At 36.7% G+C, this 22,238-nt stretch overlaps 1 protein-coding gene across 2 annotated transcripts in view; it reads left to right on the plus strand.

The window, feature by feature from the left end:
• Positions 1-22,238, plus strand: part of EFR3A (EFR3 homolog A) — a 79,694-nt gene that overhangs the window by 29,375 nt on the left and 28,081 nt on the right. For both annotated transcript variants that reach the window (XM_033126082.1, XM_033126083.1), the window contains exons 3-10: positions 1,291-1,418; positions 2,660-2,810; positions 7,400-7,521; positions 11,406-11,555; positions 12,158-12,292; positions 14,735-14,813; positions 18,505-18,640; positions 20,301-20,468. In XM_033126082.1, the coding sequence (XP_032981973.1) occupies positions 1,291-1,418; positions 2,660-2,810; positions 7,400-7,521; positions 11,406-11,555; positions 12,158-12,292; positions 14,735-14,813; positions 18,505-18,640; positions 20,301-20,468 (1,069 nt within the window). The remainder of the gene's footprint in view (positions 1-1,290; positions 1,419-2,659; positions 2,811-7,399; positions 7,522-11,405; positions 11,556-12,157; positions 12,293-14,734; positions 14,814-18,504; positions 18,641-20,300; positions 20,469-22,238) is intronic.

Here is a 22,238-nt window from a genome sequence, read left to right on the forward strand (position 1 = left end):
AGACAAAGAATAAATAGGGCTGGCCACACAGTTTTTAGAAGAGAATTGAGGTGTAAAATAAGAATACTCCAGGTAGAGTTTGTTCTGTTTTTACTTAAATTCTTTCATTTTTTTTTTTTTTTTGTAAAATTTACTTTATTGTAGAAGATTACTGGTTTCAAAGCAACTGGGTTTAAATGGTTTTGTTTGACACTCTTTAAATTTTCTAAGATTCCTTTAGTCTAGTGTTACATGGATATGAACCAAAATTGTTACATGGGTTTGATTCCCAGAATATTCTTTATTTTAAAATGTAGCCAACTATAGAAACCTTTTGGTTATCTTAACATTAATTTATATGTCTCATGACATGAGATATATCTCATTTTTACTCAAATCTGATTTAAAAAGCTATTTAGAGGAGGCTAATTAGTAATTAAATACTGTTTGCTGTCAGATATCCTGCATAATTTGTGGCGTAGGGAAAAAAAACCCTAAGATGTTTCCTGCCCTTAAGGAGCTTTCCATCCGTTGACTGATATAAAGCAAAAGTATATTAAATATTAAATCACAGTGCATACATCAGTAAGTGAAATGTTAAGTAAAACAGGTGGTAAAGTTTTTCCTTTAAATCACGGGGGGTATCCCTGTAGGTTGCCAGTGTCTGGGAAAATGAGATTTGCTGAGCTTTGAAGGATGTACACCACCTGGAGAAGTAAAGATTAGTCTGTCTGTTGCAAATGAGGGGCCAGGCAAGAGAAAAGGCTTGGCAAAGCAAGAGATCCATTTGAGATCAGACCCTTGAAATTACAGAGTGTGATGGGAGGTAATCATGTTGACCAGAATTTCAGAAGTATTATTTAACAGGCTGAACATTCACATTATTACCCTCCGTAGTCTGGAGCGTATGGTCACTGAAGATGAGGTAGAGGCCGTATGAAGGAGGAATATGAACGACAGATCAGGTGTCTGCTTTACCCGCTTTGCCTCGTAGGCAGTGAGGGAGCTTTGAAAGCTTTCGTTGGGAATCTTTACTCTATGTAGGAGGGTGTTAGAAAAATTCATTGCTTATGAAGGTATATTTAAATATTTTGCCTAAATGGGGCATTTGCAACTTTTTAAAAATTCTGTCTGTCTACAATGGCGAATATTAGCACTAAGGGAGCTACATCCAGAAAGATTCAGCATAAAAATGGATTAATCACCAAGCCAAAAAGGGGAAATGTGAAGCAAGCAACACTTAGAAATACAAAAAAATAAGCATGAAAATATAGATAACCTGTTTATCTTGTTGTTATTATTGTGTTTTAGGATGGCCTTGTCAAAGCTGATATGGAGAAATTGACATTTTATGCAGTATCTGCTCCAGAGAAACTAGATCGAATTGGTTCTTACCTGGCAGAAAGGTTGAGCAGGGATGTTGTCAGACATCGTTCTGGGTAAGGAAACTAATTGCTGGTCATATTGTATCATTGGAAACTTCTTCAGGCTCCGTCATCCTGTAAGTTAGTTTGCCATCTAGTCAGGCAAAAGTGATATGTGAGGGTGAAGCATTGTGATATTATACAAGGAAATGTGTGATACTAAATAGATACTGCAGTTTTCACTTTCCTTGTGGTCAGATTTTAAGAATAGGCTCATGTTAGTTAATGCAGTTGCTTTTAGCTTAAGTGTCCCTTCGTTTTTGAAACTTCTCTAATGGAAATAGTGGAAATGGACTCCCTTAGTCTATTAGTGCAGTCTGTAATTTAAAAACCAGTCTCTAAATTGAAGACAAAGAGGAAGATTCTGTTAACCAATTGATTTGTAACACGACTTCAGTTTTACCTGTCAGAGGAGTAATAGAATAGAGCTATTGCTAGGCTTAGATATTAAGGTTCAGAAGATGTAAGCATGCTGATTGGGAATGGTGCTAGCTGCAAAACTACCTGTAAATAAAAGTCTCCTGTCTCAATCCATTCTCTGTGCTTGAACAGTAATGACTTGGATCATTTGGATTACAAATACTTAGCCATATTGTCATTTTATGATCCTACTTTCTTAAGAGTACTCCATTCTGCAAGTGAAATATTGGCTTTCTCTACGTCCCTGTTGTTAAGCACTTAGAACATTTTAGTGAGTCTTGATACACATAGTTTTATAGTTCATTGTTGAAGCAAAGTTAACTAAAGTCTTATTTTCAATTTTTTGTACAAGCTTTAAAATCTGATGAGTTGTAAGGGAACATTTACGAGGCCCTTTCTTAGGATAATAGTCTGTTGTTGCTGATAATGTTTATATATTGATGTTTACAAATAGATTATGTTGGAAATTTAGGCACGTTGCTTATAACTCTTTGGGGTCAGATACAAAGAAATGTTAAAAGTTTGGAAAACAGAAAATGTCCATGTTTACAAAGAAAAATACACACAAAGCTCATGTTAAGGAAGCTCTGAAAGAGCTTTTGGTGAGAAGGAGAAAATGGAGTAGTCCAGTACAGTTTTTGTATACTTCAATTGAGAATTATTTCATAATCTAGATCATTACTGCTTGTGAGAATTAAGATTCCACTTAGAAACCACTAAATTTGCCTTCCTGTGTTTTGTTCATTTTAATAAACTTATTTTAATTCTTCCAGTAAAAAGCACTTAGAATTAAGAGAGCTAGAAATGCTTTGACGTTATTTTCCTCTTACACTTAGGTATGTTTTAATTGCTATGGAGGCACTGGACCAACTTCTTATGGCTTGCCATTCTCAAAGCATCAAGCCATTTGTAGAAAGCTTTCTTCATATGGTAGCAAAGCTGCTGGAATCAGGCGAACCAAAGCTTCAAGTTCTTGGAACAAATTCGGTGAGTAAACTATTCTCTTAACTGACTTTGAGTTTCACTAGCACATACAGAAGAGGCATTCTGAGAATGTCGTGACCTGGTAAAGGCAAATGCTCGGGTCAGGGCATTTGGACGACCAGTATAGACGCAGGTGGTTAGAACACTTTGTCTCTAGCTTTTGCGTCCTTGTGAAATCTGTGCTATTAACCAATCCCAAGGAGCAACAGAAAGTCACTGGCCATCAAAGTCGGGCTTATTTCCCCAGGCCTTCTCACACTACTTCTGAACTCTTTCTGCTGGCCACACACATTCTCTCCTATCCTGAACCATAGTTCGTTAAACATATGTGGGGTTGGGGAAGGCAAATCTGCAAAGGAAAATAAAATACAGGGGCAACCGTTGTTCTCTCATCTTTAGTTTTATTGTACAGCTTCACCCCTGAGGAAGCTTTCAGGCATTCAGCCCATCCACAGGTTCCCATCCAGATTTTTATCAGCAACTAACAGAGAGTCACGTATCGCCTGCTATTGTTTATGGGCAGTTCTTTTATAGTATAGGGGAGAAAGTATAGGTGGTGACCGAACGCGAATGCCAGGATCCCACTGCCCCGGTTTGAATGATGCCTGAACCACTTTCTGGCTGTCTACTGTGGGCAAGTTAGTAAACCTCTCCTTGCCTCAGCTTTTCATCTGTGAAATGAGAATACAGTAGTACCAACCTTATAGGCGTGTTGTGTAATATGAGTTAATATGTATGAAGCTATTAAAATAGTATATGGCATTGGTAGTCGTTATTGGTAGTAGTAGAATGTTTAAGAAAAAAGCAAGAGTATATAAAATCCTCAATGTGATTTCAAGAGGGAAACTGTAGCATATTTGCAAATGCAATTAGTGGTGTGATGGGCTCATCAGGCAGTGTAGCTACTTAGGCTTCTCCTATTTCCTTTATAATTAGTGATAAAACTTGAGGGAAAAGGGTTTCCTGGTTGGGGTGGAAGTTTTAGTGCACACTCCCAGAAGTTTCTCTACTTGCAGCCAGCAATGCCAGTAGGATTTCTTTAATGAGTCATTTGGCCAAAAGACCAAATTCTTCAATTACCTACTTTGATTTGAGTGAATTGTAGTAAGTGAAATTCTGTGTAATCTTGACCAACATTGTTTATCTAGTATTCCGGGGAAATTTAATTTTAGTTTTTAGTGGTGCTGAGTTGTCAAACACTGAAAATTGATACATTGAAAATTAAACATTGAAAAAATATTGTCAAACATTACTGGTACTGATTAATACTTTTGTATTTATTAATGATTTTTGTACATTTTATTTTAATTTATTGACATTTGCCTGTGTGCTGATGCTGACCCAGTGTGACAGTGCGTGATTTATTCAGTTTCTCTTTCGTTTTAGCAATTGTGCTAGGTACTTTTCCTTAGTACCCCGTTTTTATTGTGAACTATTATTTCAAATACAGAAAAGTATAGAGCATAATACAGTGTACCTGTATGTACCCTGATTCAGGAGAGAAAATTGCTAGGTAATTAATTTATCAATAAATGGTAATATGTAATCATTATTGTTATAAATAATAATACATAATGGTGATAAATATTAATACTATGCAACACTGGTTCAGATTTTTTTAAGGAAATATAGTTGACCCTTGAACAACAAATGTTTGAAGTACACGGGTCCAGTTATACATGGATTTTTATTTTTTTTTCAATAAATATGTATAGTACTGTAAATGTATTTTCTCTTCCGTATGATTTTCTTAATAACATTTGTTTTCTCTACCTTACTTTATTGTAAGAATACAGTGTATAATACATATAACATACCAAATATGTGTTAATTGACTATATATCTTATCTGTAAGGCTTTTGGTCAACAGTGGGCTATTAGTAGTTAAGTTTTTAGGGAGCCAAAAGTTATACACAAATTTTCTATTGCGTGGGGGGGTCAGTATCCCTAACCCCTGCGTTTTTCAAGGGTCAACTGTAATACAGTATTTGCTAGATGCTTCATATTTATTATATCATTATATTCTCACAAAACCCTTCAAGCTCAGAAATATTATTCCCATTTTCTAGATGAAGAATTGAAGCTAACATGTCCAAAGACACAATGAAGTAATGCTGTATCTAGGGGATTCAATGCTAGGTCTTCTTTACTCCAAAGCTTGCGTTTTTGCATATAAATACGCCGTCATTATTGTGGATTAAGATCTAGGAAAAGCATACATTATTTTCCTTTTTTGTTCCTCATGAGTTCAGTTGATCCATCTCACTTTTTTCAAGCCTCATTGCTCTTCTTAACCTTTTCCTTTAAATATCGTTTACCAGTTGTCCACATGGACCAGTCCTTGAAACCATTCACTACACTGAAGCAGTGATTCTCATTGGGGGGCACTTGTCCCCTCAGTCCCTGAGCGTTTGGCAATGTCGGGAGGCTGTTTTGATTTTTCACAGTGCAGGATGGGGAGTGTTATCTAATGGTATCAAGGCTGCTGCTAAACGTCCCACATGTAATATGGTCCCCACAACAAAGAACTTACCAGGCCCAAAATTTTAATAGTGATCAGTGGGAGAAACTTACATCTAAAAGATTACATTGCTGCTTCCTTTTATTGTACCTTTTGAAACATATCTAATTCTCCACTTAAATTTTTCAGTGACAAATAAGTAGGACTTATTTTTTATTGAGTGCATACCATGTATGAGGCCTTGTGCTAACTTTTATTGGGTTCTCATTTGAATCTGTTTACAACCCTGTGAGTTAAGTATCCCATTTCTCAGGCCACACATTTTGTTAGTAAATTCAGCATCCAAATCTAGGTCCATCTAACAGTCTGTTCCTAATCTCTGCACTGTGCTGTGTCTCATTTCCCCCACTGCTACATAAGATAAGAAGTCCTTAATGATAATACCTTTCTTTTTATTGGATTATTTTAACACAGAGTATATAGATTTTGAGTTCGATAGAGAGATCCAGAGTTAAAGGAATTAGAAGAGCTTTTCCGGAAACTTGGGAAGGAAGACGTATTTTGTACATGTTTCTGGAGCATAGCTGCCCATTTTTTTATCCTGTTCTTTATGCTCGTAGACAATAGGAGATGCTTCTGGAAATGATCGTTCAGATATACTGCTATTTGTCACTCTCAACAGATAGAAAGAGAATTAAGTTTTTCCTCCTGAAAATTTTTCCAGAACCTTTAACATTTTAATGGCCAAATTTTTATTTCTGATTAATTTTTTTCTGCTTTTAAAATACACGTTTATTGTAGGAAATTTGGAAAATGTTAGAACATGTGAAAGAATAAACAGGTTAAAGACATCTGTAATACCAATATTTAAAAGTTAATCCTTTAATATTTTTATTTCTTTTTAATATATATTTAATATTTTCTGAAACTATAGTTTGTACTCAGAGATTCTTGAAAATTAGACTCTGTCCCCTGGACTGTAATGCCAGTTTCACCATTTACTGACTGTGTCTCTTTGGGCAAATGATTTAACCTCTGAATTTCAATGTTCCGATCTGAAAATGGGGAGAAATGACAAAGTCTTTAGAGGGTTATTGGGATGAGTAAATAAGAACTCATGTGAAAATACCTAGTACAGTGTATGGTATAGATTGGTAATTAATGTCACTTTAATCTCAGCTAGGTATAGTACATGTGGCCCTTTTCTAGATAATGTGTATCATATAAAATTTAAAAACAGATGACTTAGCTCTGCCTGAGTTAAAGTCTTTTTGGCATCATAATTTCATTTTTTCGAATTTATTCTGTGATAGTTCAGTTTTATTTCCAGGTGAGTATCAGAAAATTTGATTGAATAATTCTTTTGGGTATAGCCTTTTAAAGCCATCAGCCTGTATCCTGACGGGTGTATGTATGTATTTAATCTGCAAGGAAACGAACAGCTTATTACTTTAGGCTACTTGGTATACAGAATTAATAAATCACCAAATGAATAAGAAAGCTAATGAGAAAGGATAGTGTATGTTAAGGACTCTTAAGGCCAAGTCTGTGATTCATGTAGGATATTTAAAATTTCCTAGACATATGGATAGTTTTTTTTTTTTTAATCTTTTAAAGGAGGTAGAGTGATTTTACCCATCTCGGTATTTTTCTTCTCTACTGAGTTTGTTATGTTTCTTTCAGTTTATGTCCCCTTTTCTTATCCCATCTTATTTGTATAAATATTATTCATTCATGTGTTATGTAACAGCTGTCAAGGAAGATTTCCTGCTTACAATTAAAAAATAAAATTGCCTGTAAGTTTGGGCCTGAGGTCATCATTGAAGCTAGCATCCAGGAAATGAGCTTTAGAGTAAGACCTTTCTTTCTAGACAGCCGGCTCACTCACTCAAAAGGAATTGGATTAGCAAGTTATATTTAATACTGATAATGCTGTATCCTTGATTTTCTAAAGCTCATTATTCAAAGATTCCTACTGTATATACGTGGTATTTATGCTATTTCATATGTCTCATTTGCTTCTTTCAACATGTCTTGTTAACGTAACAAGTAATAAATGAAAGTACATGTGTTTGGTCCCCACTTTCAAAAAGGCAGTAACACATTTATATTGTTTTTTTTTTTTTCCCAGTTTGTCAAATTTGCAAATATTGAAGAAGACACACCATCCTATCACAGACGATACGACTTTTTTGTATCTCGCTTCAGTGCCATGTGTCATTCCTGTCACAGCGATCCAGAAATACGAACAGAGTAGGTATTATTTAACATTATGATTTAAAGTCATAGTGATTTATTGATGAATATCTTGCTTACATATTACATAATAATTACCAACGGAAATGTGAAAATGTATGTGTTATTCCTGAAATACAACTTTTCATTGCTGTTAGAAGAACCAGCTGCAGTGGCAATATTGAGAGTGGTTTCCCAGCTCACTCGGTAAAATTCAGCCTTTACTGTAACTCAGGATGCCACATTATGCACCCCTGCCGCACCGTCAGGGCCTGTCATCTCACCGTTTCGTTTCCTTCCGCTCTACTCCAGCCATGGGGGTCTCCTTGCTGTTTTTTACACACATCAGGCTCACTTCTCCCAGGGCCTTTGGACTAAGGGGTCCCTCTGCCTAGAATAACTCCCCAGACACCCACATGGCTTCTTTCCTTACTTGGTTCAGATTTCTGCAAATGTCACCTTATCGCGAGAGTCCTCCCGGGCCACCTTTCAGTCGGTAATAGCAGTCCTGCCATCCCATCCCCAGTTGTTCTTCATCTTCTCATAGCTCTCACCTGTTCTCACTCTTCTGTGGAATATGAGCTCCAGGGGGACAAAGGCTTTCTTCTGAGGTCTGCTGGAGCACTGGCACTGAGTAGTGCTGGGCACGTAGTAGGCTCTTTGAAGGAATACACAGATCATTTGAATAAAGGAATGTATATTACTGAATCATTGTCAGTCTCAGGTTATCATGACAACTTATTTGGGCAGTTTTAAACATTTCTTTCAGATACATTGTAGTAGTAACTCTGGAATCAAATACTTATTTGCAAGCACAGTCTGTAGGTTGAGCTCTACATGGAGATGAGAACCTTTAAAGTTAAGAATTAAAGTCATACTAGGTTTTAGTATGCAAGTTACAGTGTTGGTTTACAGAAACAAAAACAAGTGCAAAAGTTATTTTTAACTTGGAGAAAGAAAGCTGAGAGGTGATTTAATTAATAGTTGTTTTCAGATATATGATTTGTGTCTGAGATGCAGGTAGTGTAATTTTTCCTCAAGGCCATTTAGACTCCTGATGTTATTCCTTTATGATGAGAGGTAAAGCCTTATAAAGGTAAAGATAATTGTAACTATCTTATAATAATTAATTTTCTGTTTCTCCCAGTCGCCACTAAAATCTCTTTTTTCTCCCTAAAGGACATTAAAAAATGTTTTATAAAACTGTTCCCTGTTCTCAGGAGCTGACATTAAGTTGTTAATGGAGCACAAAAGCATAAAGACTAGCTAAAGAAAATGGCAATTTTTTTTCAAGATTATAACAGTTTTAAAATGCAGAAAATATCCTAAAGGTACTATTTTTTTTTTCAGTTTAGTATTATGAGGATTACTAAACTACACCTAGAAATTTCTCAAATTTTGGTTGAAGTGAGTTTCACATATAAACCAGTGTAGGTGAAAAATGGTGGTATCCATATTATTTACGAAAGGATGCATTTTAGAAATTCAGAATTTTATTACATCTTATTTTTAGATATTTAGCGCCCCCTACTGAAAGGTCTTATCTTTTGAACATATTTTCATGTAACATTTTTCATTAATGTTTATACAAAAACAAGCTTGAAATTTTCTATACACAGATGAAAGGCCTTATAAGGCTTTTACCTGAATTCCAGGTCTTTACAATGTCATATGCTATTTGAAATTCCAAAATAATATTTTATTTGAATTATTGTAAAACAAATATGTTAACTAAAATGCTTGAAGACCTTTATAGAGGACTTGATTGTTTTTCCTGCTTTGCCTGAAGTAAAAGCCCATTTGGTTTTCTTCAGGCATGTTTATATTCCGTTTTAGGTTCTAATTTAGATGCTTATTATCTGTCCCTTTATGTTTAGTGAAACCCTACAAATAGAACTCAGGGCCTGGGCAGTAGGAAATGGGGCTGATCATTGTTCAGATTTTTTAAAACATTTGCGTTGCAGCAACAATGCAAAGTTACACATTTAAAGTTACACATCACGTTGTTTAAGCTGTAACTCTTAAGTTTCTGAGCAACCTTCATCTATGGTGGAAATCATCATCACCATTGTCACTGTCACCACCACCATCACCACCACCATCATCATCATCGTTGTCATGATAAACAGCATGAGCCACTAATACTTATTGAGTGCTTACTCTGTTTAACACTTTGTTGGCTAAACACTTTACATGAATTAACTCACTTTAATCCTTACAATATTCCTGTGTGTTAGGTAAGACCATTGTTCTATTTTATTGATAAGGAAACTGAAATTCCTTTGAGGTCATGGCTGAAATATGCTGGTTAGGCCAGATACTAGATCTGAATTAGATGCTATCTGTGTAGCTGTAGTATCTATCGGTAGTCCCCACCTGCCCTGAGCAAGGGTGTCGCCATCTGCTGTCCTCCATTTGGGCTTCTGTATCATGAGGCTTGAGCCACTGTTCTCGTGTCACCTTGTTTATTCATGTGTTCTGTGTCTCCCGCGCTTGGCCTTCTCGTCACCCAGGGAGTAGCAGCAGGTCCGTAAAGCAGACACCTTTGTGCTGACGCTAGGCTTGCCCATTTGTGATGGCTGCACCAAGTCTCTTGGCACTTTGTAGTTTAGAAAGCAGCATGTGTAGACACAACTTTGAAATACCACGTTTCCCCGAAAATAAGATGTAGCTGGACCATCAGCTCTAATGCGTCTTTTGGAACAAAAATTAATATAAGACCCGGTAAAAATTAATATAAGACCCGGTCTTATTTTAACATAAGACCGGGTCTTATATAATATAATATCAGACTGGATCTTATATTAATTTTTAGAGCTGGTGGTCCAGCTACATCTTATTTTCAGGGAAACATGGTAGGCAAGCTTTGTTTCTGTCTCCCAGTTTACTTTCTCACCTGCCCAGTGTCGTACCATCGCCACATCCCACTTTCCATCTGCTCCTCCCAAATGCCTGCGTCATTTTCCCCTTGGTTTATAAAGCAGTACCACCCCCTTCCCCATATCGTCCCTTCTCTAAACCTATTTATGGGTTGGGTAAACGGAATAAACCTTGAATGGTGAGTATTTCCTGTAGTAGCAAAAAAGGAAGTAAATAACAATCAAATTAGGCCAGAGGGAACGTATTTTAGGGTAAATGGGTGACCAGGTTAACTCTGCTTATGAAGTTGTTTTTTCCATCTTTTGTATGCTGTTTTCTAGTCACTTTTTTTCTCAGTCATGAATGTGTAGTTTTTGTTTGTTTTGGTTTTTAAAAAGAGAGGAAGAGCTTGAGGAATTTGGGGACATGGATTGTGATGGAGGATAGGATAGCACTCTCACTGTGTCTTAAGTCACAGATCCACATGGTAATGTATGTGTCATTACACACAGATGTGTACGGTTGAGATTATCTGTACTCCATTTGGATTGTTCTTATTCGTCACCTTTAAGGAAGCAGTGTAGTCTTCCATGTAGGGGAGCAGCAGTGAAAGCCATCTGAGGAAGCACTGACGCGTGTTCGGAGTGAAACCCTGTCTTCGCTCAGCTGCTGAGACCTCTGGGCAAGCAATGGAGATACTCTAGTTCTTATATTATCATCCGCTTAGGAGAACCTAATGCTTTTGATTAAATTTTCTTTTATTGAAAAATAATGTACAGACTAGATAGATAGTACTGTATTTTTACAGTCCTTTTAAACTTTAAATGCTGATTTTAAAAAGATGGTATTGAAGGTAAGTCTCTTTTGGAACTGCCTTATCTCTTTGTCGTCTTAGATTTTTGAGATTTTAATTTGACTTACTGTTGTGTTATTTTTATTTCATTGACTTGAGATGATATTTACTTGGCATTCATTCTCTTAGCTAAGCAAGCAGACTTGGTCAAATAACTTTTTTTCATGACTCAATTTTTTCTTTTTTATAGAATTCGAATTGCCGGGATCAGGGGTATTCAAGGCGTGGTTCGCAAAACAGTTAATGATGAGCTTCGGGCTACTATTTGGGAACCCCAGCATATGGATAAAATTGTTCCATCCCTGCTGTTTAACATGCAGAAGACAGAAGAGGTCGACAGGTACTGATACAGATGGATGGTAGGGTTGCGGCGGCCTCACATTTGTAGGTGTTTGTGTGCTTGCTGGGGTAAGAAAGTGTTGCCTTTACTATTACGTAAATAGTGGTCTCTTAGTAAACTCGAGTGAGTTTAAATATGTGCCCTTTCTGAAAAGTTACTAGTCTTTAGTGTAATCACAGTAGGCTTACCGGACCACAGATTTTTTTTAATCATACACTTAAGGTGTTATTTGTTTTAGAATAATTCTATACTTTTATGGCTGCTTATTATTGCGCATCCGTTACTGTTTGAATTCACATTACTTAGCTGCAAGTGTAAGATATAGAAATTACAACTGGACCTCTGTTATCCTTTAGGGATCCAGCATGCTTTTTCAGAGGAAGTTAGAAGTAACCAAAATAATAACAACAACAACGACAACTATTCACTTTATAATTATTTTCAACAAAAAGAGTGTGACTGTATTTATTTCTTATTCTTTCTTCTAAGATATTTTGGGATAAAAAGAAAACGTCATTTTAACATTTCTAGAAGTAAAATCTGTTTAACTGTTAGAACTAGCGTTAGAATTCTTGCATTCCTTTTTTGTTTCCCCTCTTCAGTCGCATAGGCCCTCCTTCTTCCCCTTCCACTGACAAAGAGGAGAATCCCGCTGTGCTGGCTGAAAACTGTTTCAGAGAGCTGCTGGGTCGAGCAACTTACGGGAATATGAATAATGCTGTCAGACCAGTCTTTGCGTAAGTAGTTGGTATTTTCCTGGGTATTTGTGACTGTGCTGTATTAATTCTGTGTTAATTTACTTACAGAGGACAAAGGCTTTCTTCTTGTATGAGGGAGTCATTAATGGAACAGTGGAGCATTGTGGGCAGAGTACAGGATTGAGTCAGATAGACGTTCGAGCGCTGGTTCACCCACTTCATCAGCTTTTTCCCCTTCGTAGTGAAGTGCGGTCCTGTGCTTGACATCGTGTGCATCGTGTACCTTGACCTTCCGCACCCCCCAGACCTGGAAATGCATATGCACAGTGAATAGTAAAACACACAGTGTCTGAGTGTGACGTAGCTTGTTTTTTTAACTTCTGTGGTCACGTCCTCCTAGCCCCTTGTTTCTACTTACTGGCTTTCTTTTTGCCCTGGCTGGACTACTTTAGAGCACGTTCGGTTCTCTGAGTAAATTTCTTCTTGTACCTAGTGAGTAAGTCAGAGCAGGGATAGTAAATATCTCATTGGTACCTACATTCTCCCTCTGGCAAAACACATTTGTGAGCTTTGAGTTTCTCCACATAGACATTAGCTTTCCAGCCTTGTCAGGCCTTTGTGTTCCAGCTCAATCATCAGATGATAGATCTACTGTATAATATTCTGTGTAATTTTTGTACATTTTTGCCAGTCTGTCTTTTGTTAATCATTTGCCTTTTCCTTTTCCCTTCCTGACTATAATATCTCTGTAGCATGTATAGACTGGAGGCGATTTCCTTTGAGGGAGACTCAGGTGGATAGTAGGCTCCGGCTGGTTGAGATGTGTGAACAGAGGTAGAGATCAGTGAGGGGCAGAGATTAGCTGATACATTGGCTGGAGTGTCAGACATAGTGAAAGGGTTATAAGATAAGAAGAAGATGGTTCCGGCTACATCATAGAGATCTTAACATTTTTGTAATTCAATCTGTAGGTACTCACTTTGTTATTTGTGAGTTACTTGTGAATCTAGTTATATTCCTTTTAGTCTGGTAATCTTCTCTTTATCTTTATTGGACTCCTAAGCCTGAAGATTAGGGTTCCTCTTGATCTTTGGTCGTTTTTAATTAGAAAAATCCTCAGTCATTGGCTCCTCAAATATAGCTCACTCTCATTCTATGATTTCCTCCTGAAGCTCTCATTAAAAGTGTTTGTCAGGGCTTCTCCCTTTTCACTTCCTGTCCCTGAAGCTCTCTTACTTATTGTTTATTCCTTTTCTTCTCTGTGTTACATTCTAGGCAATTTCTTTAGATGTAGTCCTAATTCTCTCTTTATGTCTAATTTGCTGTGTAAGTAAACTGGTAGTGTTTCTAGTTTCAGTACTGTATCTTTCAATGGTGAAAGTTGGATTTAGTTATTTTTTTAAATCTACTTGTCATCTTTGATTGACTTTTATTCAGTTGTCGAATTTTAACACTTTTTCCCCGTCTTTAAGCATAAAAATAAACTTATTTTAAATTTGAATCCATTCATTACAGTAATATCTCTCATTCTTAGTAGCTCTTTACCTGTGTGTTGTATGAATTTTAATTTTGAGCTCATGTCGATTGTAACTTTATTTATGGGAATCCTTGAGGCCTGGATTTATGGTGTGTTCTCCATCGGAGGCTATATTTTGCCTCTGCTGAAGGCATGGGTGGTGCAGTGTTATTCAGGCACCACTTTGAACTACATTCTTGTCTTCAGTTTTTTGAGCCACAAAGATTCTGTGAATTCTGTCAAACCAAGGGAAGAGCCTGGTTGGATTCTCTGTAGAGATTACCATTTTTTGTGGTTCCTCTCAGAGCCAAGACCAACACAGCTAGCTTTTTTTTTTTTTTTTTAAGGAGGGTGCAGCTCACAGTAGCCCATGTGGGGATCGAACCTCGGTGTTATTTGCACCATGCTCTAACCAACTGAGCTAACCGGCCACCCTCACAGGCTAGCTTTTGACAGTCTTCTGCAACAGAACATTGCCCCAGATTCACTGAGGGTGTCATCTTTTGGGAGGTCCTGATTTGATGCAAGGATTTCTGATCTGATAGCCTGCCTTTCCTGGGTGGGCTCTAAGCTTCATCTCTAGTCTCCTGTGTATACAGCCCTTTAAACCACTACCTGTCGGCCACCAGAGATCCTAAGACATGCCTGGGACAGGTGCCGGCTTCAGTGTACATGTACCTCTCTCCAGATTTTTGCCGCCTTGTGGAGTTTGGAATGAGGGACTTTGCTTTCTTGCCAGCTCATGAAGTATGTCAAAGTCTTATGTGTATTCTAGCCTTTTATTCTTGTTTTATGAGAGGATATGGCAATTGGAAACATGTATCATATTTCTGAAAACGAAAACACTGACTTTTGGTAGTATTCCTCTGCTTGCTAAGCTTTACATATTGTTGAGGGTTCTAGAGGAAGAAAGTATCATAAAAATAAGGAATTATTAAAAGTAATTTTCTTATTATTAATTACAGGCATTTAGATCATCACAAACTATGGGATCCCAATGAATTTGCAGTTCACTGCTTTAAAATTATAATGTATTCCATTCAGGTAAGTAATTTTGGTTCTTTATTGATAAGCATGTCATCAGAGATATAGAACACTGTAGGACGTAAAACATGTTCTCATTTACTTGTCTCATTGATTTTTATTTACTACTTATTTTCTTATTTGTCAGGATGCAAAGGTATCTAATAAAAAGAACTAAATGGTTTTATGATAGCGCCGTTACTGTGTATTTATATTTCCCTGATAAACTGGTAATGGAATTGACATTTCTTACCAGTCAGCATATAGCTGATGATAATAACTACCATTTATTGAGTATTGGCTATGTGACAGTGCATGTTTTAACTCCTTTAGTTTTTATAGACCCATATAATGAGACACTTTTATCTACTACAGAAGACCATGTTGGTTTACATCGAAACCTGAACAGACCTGATTAGCTCTTAAGTCATGTGGGATTTTAGGTCTTTTTATACCACGTATATTTTTAATGCCCTAAAAATTTGTAATTAATTTGAAGGAGATAAGGAAGCAAAAAGGAGCCCAGCTTTTAGTATAGATCATACCACTATCTTTATCCTAGATGTGCTGTTTACTACTTGTTGTATGAACTTGGGCAAATTATTCCTCATTTCTGAAAAGAGAACTTGAATGGCATCCATCAAATGATTCATTTATATATGACAGTGGGAGCTACCATTTATCAAGTGCGGGCTGTGCCTGTGACTGTGCTAATAGCCCCACATGCTCTACCTCATTTCATCCTCCTTCTTTTATGAACTAGATACTGTTATTACACCCGTTTTTACACCTCGGAAAGCTGACCTTTAGAGAGGTCAGAAGGGGAAGTGACCTTTAGAGGTCAGAAAGGGAAGCTGAACTTTAGAGAGGCAGAAAGGGAAGTCAGGATTCAAATTCTGGTCATTCTATTCCAGAACTTTCAGACTAAATTAACCATTAAGCTAAGGTTAGCATAGCATGCCTAGCATAATGTAGGTTTTCAGCAAATGGTAGTAGTATAAAGCTGGTTTAGATGTGGAAGGATAATAAACATTGTTTTTTCCAGTGTTATTGAGGTATACCTGACATGTATGTACCTAAGATGTACAACACAATGATTTGAGTCATGTATGTATAGCAAAATGGTCATCACAGTAAGGTCACTGAAGCTCCATTACCACACAGTTACCTTTTTTTTTTTCCCTCATGATGAGAACTTTTAAGATCTTTTAGTTTAATTTTGATTTAGTAGATGAGAAGTTGATCTGGCAATCTCTGGGCATAATTAAGGCTGTTCTTCTCGTCTTTTGTAGCCTTGTCTTTCTTTATTTGCCCTCCTTTAGATTTAGCTACTGATGAAATTGTGTTCTGCAAGACGTAAAGTAAATTAATAAAATAAATTACAATGTTAAGAATCAATAAATATTTGTTTATTAAATATTTCAACTTCTCCATAAAACATTAAATTAGCTGGCCCTGACCAGGATATTATCCCTAAGGGATTGTGGAGATATCATTTCAGATGGTTTCAAATATGGTAGGGCATTTGTTCGTAAAGGCAAAATATTTGGCTTAAAGCTTATTTTTTGTGCTAAATTGACTTGTTGAAGGTAATAAGTGTGTGATTAAGAGCTAGGCTCTGAGTTCAGGCTCACAGCCAGGCCCTCCCTTAGTGTTTCTGCACGACCTTGGGCAAGTTACTTCACTTTTTAGAACCTACCACAGTCGCACTGTGAATTGCTGTGTGATTGCGTTTAGCCTCCACCCTAGAACGGTTTGTGTGGATCACATGTGATAATACGTATAAAATGCGTAGAACAGTGCCTGGCACCTGGTTACTTTTGGATGAAGAGCCTATTTTTTATCGTCATTACTATTATGTTCAATGTTGTAGAAATGTTCCAGGAGTCAGCATTTAAGGATTAATAGTAATAGCTGGTTACCGAGCATGTTTCATAGGATAGACCCAGTTTTAGATGCTGTACACAAATTAATTTAATGGCCGCAACAATCCTATGAAGTAACTATTGGTGTGTTCTAAATATTGTAGATGAGGAAAACTGAGGTACAGAGAGGTTAAGTGACTCTCTTAAGCTGAAAGCTATCAAGTGATGGAGCCAGAATTTGAATTTGGGCAAATCTGACTCCAGGGCTTACATACTTAACCACTATATTACGTTGCTTCTTAAAGCTATTCATCCATTAATATTACTTTAACCTTCAGTATTAGGGTGAATTTTAACTCAGGTAAATGATAACTAGGTTGGTGCAAAAGTAATTGCGGTTTAAAAGGTTAAAAATAATTGCAAAAACCGCAATTACTTTTGCATCAACCTAATACCTCAATAAACCCGAATTAAAAACCATGCAGTGTTAAAGTATGACATCTTGGCAGTTTCATTCCTTTCTTTTTCCTCTGTGGCGCTGTCCTTGACTTGCATGTGAACATGTGCTGTTTTTGCTTAGGTTAGGATAGCCCTTGCTATCTGTCATTGTTAACAACACTCGTCCACTCCTGAAGTGTCCTGGTGTGGACAGTCAGTCAAATTGCCATCCTGTTTACAAGACAGGCTCTGTTTGCGTCAAGTTCACACAGCAAAAGCGTATAGTTGCCTGGGCAAGAAGTTCAGTTTCAGATGCGTGTCTGTCTGTCTGGCATTCCTCTCTTCTAACATAGCTTTAAGTGAATAAATGGAATGAAAAGTGGAGGAAAATGCAAACGTGGTTTACTCTGGGTTGTCATAAAAGTAATGTATTTGACAGAAATTCCAGAAAGATCTGGAGATGAAGTTGGTTATGTTGATAGAAGTGGAGGCAATTTTGTGCTTTTGAGCAGAGTAGCCGTTACGTGTTGGACACTGCGTATTTATGTAAAACCACCCATTCCACAGCAGAGAAAGGCAAGCAGCCTGAAAACAGGGTCGTGGGTCCTGTCCCAAGGCAGACACAGACGCTGGGATCAGTGCCATGGGCCCTTTTTTTCACTGACTTATAAAGACAAACTTTGCTACTCTTGCAAAAATCAAAGAATAGTCACTGGAGTTAAATATTTTTCTAGTTAGGCTTTTTAAGATTTAGTGGATGGTATTGGGATATCATTCACTATGATTGATCAAATTTATTTATATATGATAAAATTGCCTTGTAAATTGCAAATTTCATATCTTTGAGATTTAAATTTCATCAGGCACATGACAAGATTTTTATTTTGATAGTGGATCTTGATTAGATGAACATTTTGACTGTTCAGCATTGTTAGGTGTTCATAATAAGAAATAGTATTTATCTAGTTTGGGTAGGAGAGAAGTACTGTAAATGTCATGATCTGTTTATTTTTAACATTTTGTCCTATTATCAAATTATTAGAGTATGTAAATGTTCTTTGTGAAATTACAGAAAAGTATAAGGAGAATAAAAATTTCTCATAAATCTCCCTCTCAGAGATGGCCAGTGTTAGTATTTATTAGGTATATATAATTCTAGTCCAGATTGAATTGTATTAAACATAGTATTTTGCACCTTGCTTTTTTCACTCAGAATATCATAAATATTTTCCAGTATCCTTATTTATTCTTTATAAGAATGGTTTTTAATGGCTACATATTGTTCTGTAACATAAGTACCAGTCTCCTATAATTGGACATTTAAGTGTCACATGGTTTTTCATTCTTATGAATTCTGCTAGGATGCATATAATTGTTCATACCTCTTTGTGCTATTTTGTTTGTTTTAGGCTCAGTATTCTCACCATGTGATCCAGGAGATTCTAGGACACCTTGATGCTCGTAAAAAGGATTCTCCACGGGTTAGAGCAGGTATTATTCAGGTTCTGTTAGAGGCTGTCGCCATTGCTGCTAAAGGTTCCATAGGTGAGTACCAGGAAAAAAAAAAAATTTAACGCCTTAATCTATTTCTGAATGTTTTGTTCAGTAGGTATAGCAGCATATGGGAACTCTTCAGAAGTATTTCTAACATTTTTAAATGTGCTATTATTTCTCTTGAAATTTTGGGTTCACATGATTATTCTCAGACTTCAGTGTACAGTTAGCATTTTCCTCCAAATCGGTCTCTTCTTCCCTTCTTCCTTTTTTCTAATAAAGATTTTTGAATAGCAACTATATGCTAAACATTTGGGATGATACAGACATAAGACACATAGTTTACTTGGTGTTAAACAGCTCTACTTAATACTGTAATATAAGGGTGAATTTGATTACATGTAAGAAAATCGGGGTTCAGGGAAAGGAGGGAAAATGGATTAACAAGAGCAAAATACGTAGCGCGTTCAGCTACAGTGTGTGGTAGAGAAGTGGCTTTCAGGTTGTGGCCGGATTGTGGATGTAATTTTACAGCTGATTGACAGTCTTTAGATTTACTGTGATCTTTATGAGAGATGTGCTATACAATGATCCATATGGCTGCAGAACGTAGGACACAGTAGAAATACCAGGTGGTAAGCATGAGGGAAGGGGCTTAACGTTTGATGGCTGCAGGAGAAATGGGAATAAAGTCATCACTACTTGACAGCAGACTGACTGTAGCAGTAATAAGGAGAAGGGACAGAGCAGAGATCGTAGTTTTTTTACCTACATATGATTAGAAGAATGAAAGCGTCCATAACAGTTACTGAAGTTAGGAGGAGAATCTGGTTATAGTTTTTTTTGCTTCAAAATCAAAGTGGCAATATATCAGCTACTGAAATAGTCTCACATTGGATGAATGTCAACTAAAAGTGGGCATTTTGGATATGGACTTTTTATTACTTATCTCAGAGATGGAAGCAGGTGATATAATTGGAAAGTTATTTAATTTGAAATATGAAATAGAACATAGATGATGCATTGAATCGCTATACTTACTGTATATTATGTGTGAGGTACTATGTGCTAGACTCTGTACATTCCGAGAAGTGTTTGAACAGGCCTGCTTGTCCTGGAAAAGGGTTGTAATCGACAATAGGAGGCAGAAATAAAAAAATACTGATTCAAATAGTGTGCAATAGATGCTGTGACAGAAACATGTGCAGAGAATTTAGAGAACTTAAAGCAGACAATTTGGTTTACTGGAATCTGCTAGTTTCTGTCTAATAATTGAAGCAAATTCTTCCTTCAGCCTCAAAAGATGCAAATACATTTCCTATGCTACAATGTGTGTATTATGATAATTCTATGGATTCTGACCCAACAGTCAAATTAAATGTCGTCCCAGTATACAGTGAGTCACAAGATTAGGTAGGTGGAAAGTTTTAGGTAATCTTTGTATGCATACACACATCGTGTGAGGTTTGGACCAGAGATTCAAACAACGAGTTACTCAGAGATGCCAATAAATGTTTGCTGGAATAACTAGGAGACTTTCTTTCGTAGGTAGTTCTCATTTACTTTTTTAATGAACGGGTTAGTTCATAAATTATTAAGTAGTTCCAGCTACTTGGAACATGCCCAGAAATCTCTGTTGAGGGAGATGCGGATTGTTCTGCGGCCCTCATGCTGGGAAAGTGCCTCTGCTCACCTCAGTGACCGTTCACAGGGCCCACGGTGCTGGAAGTCTTTAACACTCTGCTGAAGCACCTGCGACTCAGTGTGGAGTTTGAAGCAAATGACATGGAGGGGGGGTCTGCAGGCAGTGCCAACCTAAACACAAGTGCCAAAGACAGCGACGAGAAGATTGTGCAGAATGCCATCATCCAAACAATCGGTGAGTGCATTTCACTTTTGAAAACTATTATGTAATAAAACGGTGGTGAAAAAAGCTCTCACAGAAGGTGCTTGCTTGTCTTACAGTACATTCGTCAAAGGTGAAGGATGGCTTAGACTTTTGAAAACCGTTATATTAGGAAAATAGAAAAATATAGGAACAGGGCAAAGACCACTGTATACCCTTCACCCAGATTCACCTATTAATATTTTATGCCATTTATTGATCATTTACTTTCTCTGTCTTTCTCCCTCCCTCTATTTCTGTGTTGCATGCATGTGTGTATGTATATGTGTATATGTGCATACAGAAGGCGCCAAAAAATGTATCCGCATTTTAAGAAAGAAAAAAACTGTATTAAAATTGTAATATATATACCAATAACAAAAGATGAATACAAGTCATGTATATACATTTTTTTGGCACCCCTGGTATATAAATACCTATATACACAGAGATAGATTTTTCTTTTTTTTTGGTGTTTCTAAATGTGTTTTATTTAACAAAGAAAAATTCACTATTATCTGACAGTAACTTGTGTTGTATTCCTGGGGTTCGTACCAAACCTCTAATGGTAACTAATAGTTTCTGCTAACAATAGAGTTATATATCATACTTTTTCTGCAGCTCAGCTTATGCCTTTCATCTGGGTAATTTTCCTACTTACTTATAATAGTCCTCTGGAATATTTAATACAAAGTTTCTCTTTGTCATCTTATTTCTGACGTTTCATAGATATCCACATATGCATTATGCATGAGCGCCTATTTATTGAACATATGTGTACACCTGGCCCTATGCTAGGGCTTCGTGGCTTCCATCTCGTGGAGGCCTTTGGTTGAGCTGCTTGGTGCAGTACCTCTGTTTTACCCAGTTACAACTTCATCATGTGCATAGAAATTGTCCTCATGAGGGCAAAGTCCCAGATGTGTCTTACTCAACACACATAGTAGGTGCTCAAGATTTTGGGAGTGACTGAAAAGACAAAATGTGATAAAGTTCAGTATTACCCTGGAATCTCAATAAAGCGAGACATTCTAGTTACTGCTTAAAATAATTAGTATTAGTGTATGGTACTACACTAGCTTTTATGGTGACTCTTAAATTTATTTGGATTATTGATGGATTTTCTGTGATATTTTAAGATGGTGTATCAAATCAACTCATCTTGTTTTCACAGAGTTAATACAAATTGCTTTAGTGACATCTAATTAATTCAGTAGTACTGTTTCACTTTAGAATGTTTAATTTCAAATATTTTATTATAAAATGTATACGCATATACAGCACACTCTGTGTTTCTGTGTCACAGTTTTTCTGTGACAACACATTCAGAAATAACGTGAAAATTTAAAAATGTCAGAAAAGAAATGCAGTGTGGCAAAGTGAGTAAGGTTTGTGTTTAAATCACACTTCTGATTTCCTCAGTATTTTCTTTTAGAAATTCACGGTAATCTGGTCGTTACCAGGTCAGATGGCTATTCCTGTTGGTGGGCCATGGAATAGGGCTGGTATCACATTTTCACTGGAAGTTAGGGAGCTGTTGGCTGAGTTCTTTCTTTTAAAATCATTAAATAGAATATAAAATATATTAAAATCATTAAATAGAATATAAAATATATAAAATAGAATAATCACAGCATCTTTCCCCACTGTGTGTTTGGGGATGGGCTCATTAGCATTTTCATTCCGCAGTTCAAATACAACGGTTGGGTGTAGAGAAGGAGTTACTTTCAGAACAGTCCTCACGGTCCTTCATGTTGGAGACTG

This window comes from Rhinolophus ferrumequinum, chromosome 14, assembly GCF_004115265.2.
Source record: "Rhinolophus ferrumequinum isolate MPI-CBG mRhiFer1 chromosome 14, mRhiFer1_v1.p, whole genome shotgun sequence".
Taxonomy (NCBI): Eukaryota; Metazoa; Chordata; class Mammalia; order Chiroptera; family Rhinolophidae; genus Rhinolophus; species Rhinolophus ferrumequinum.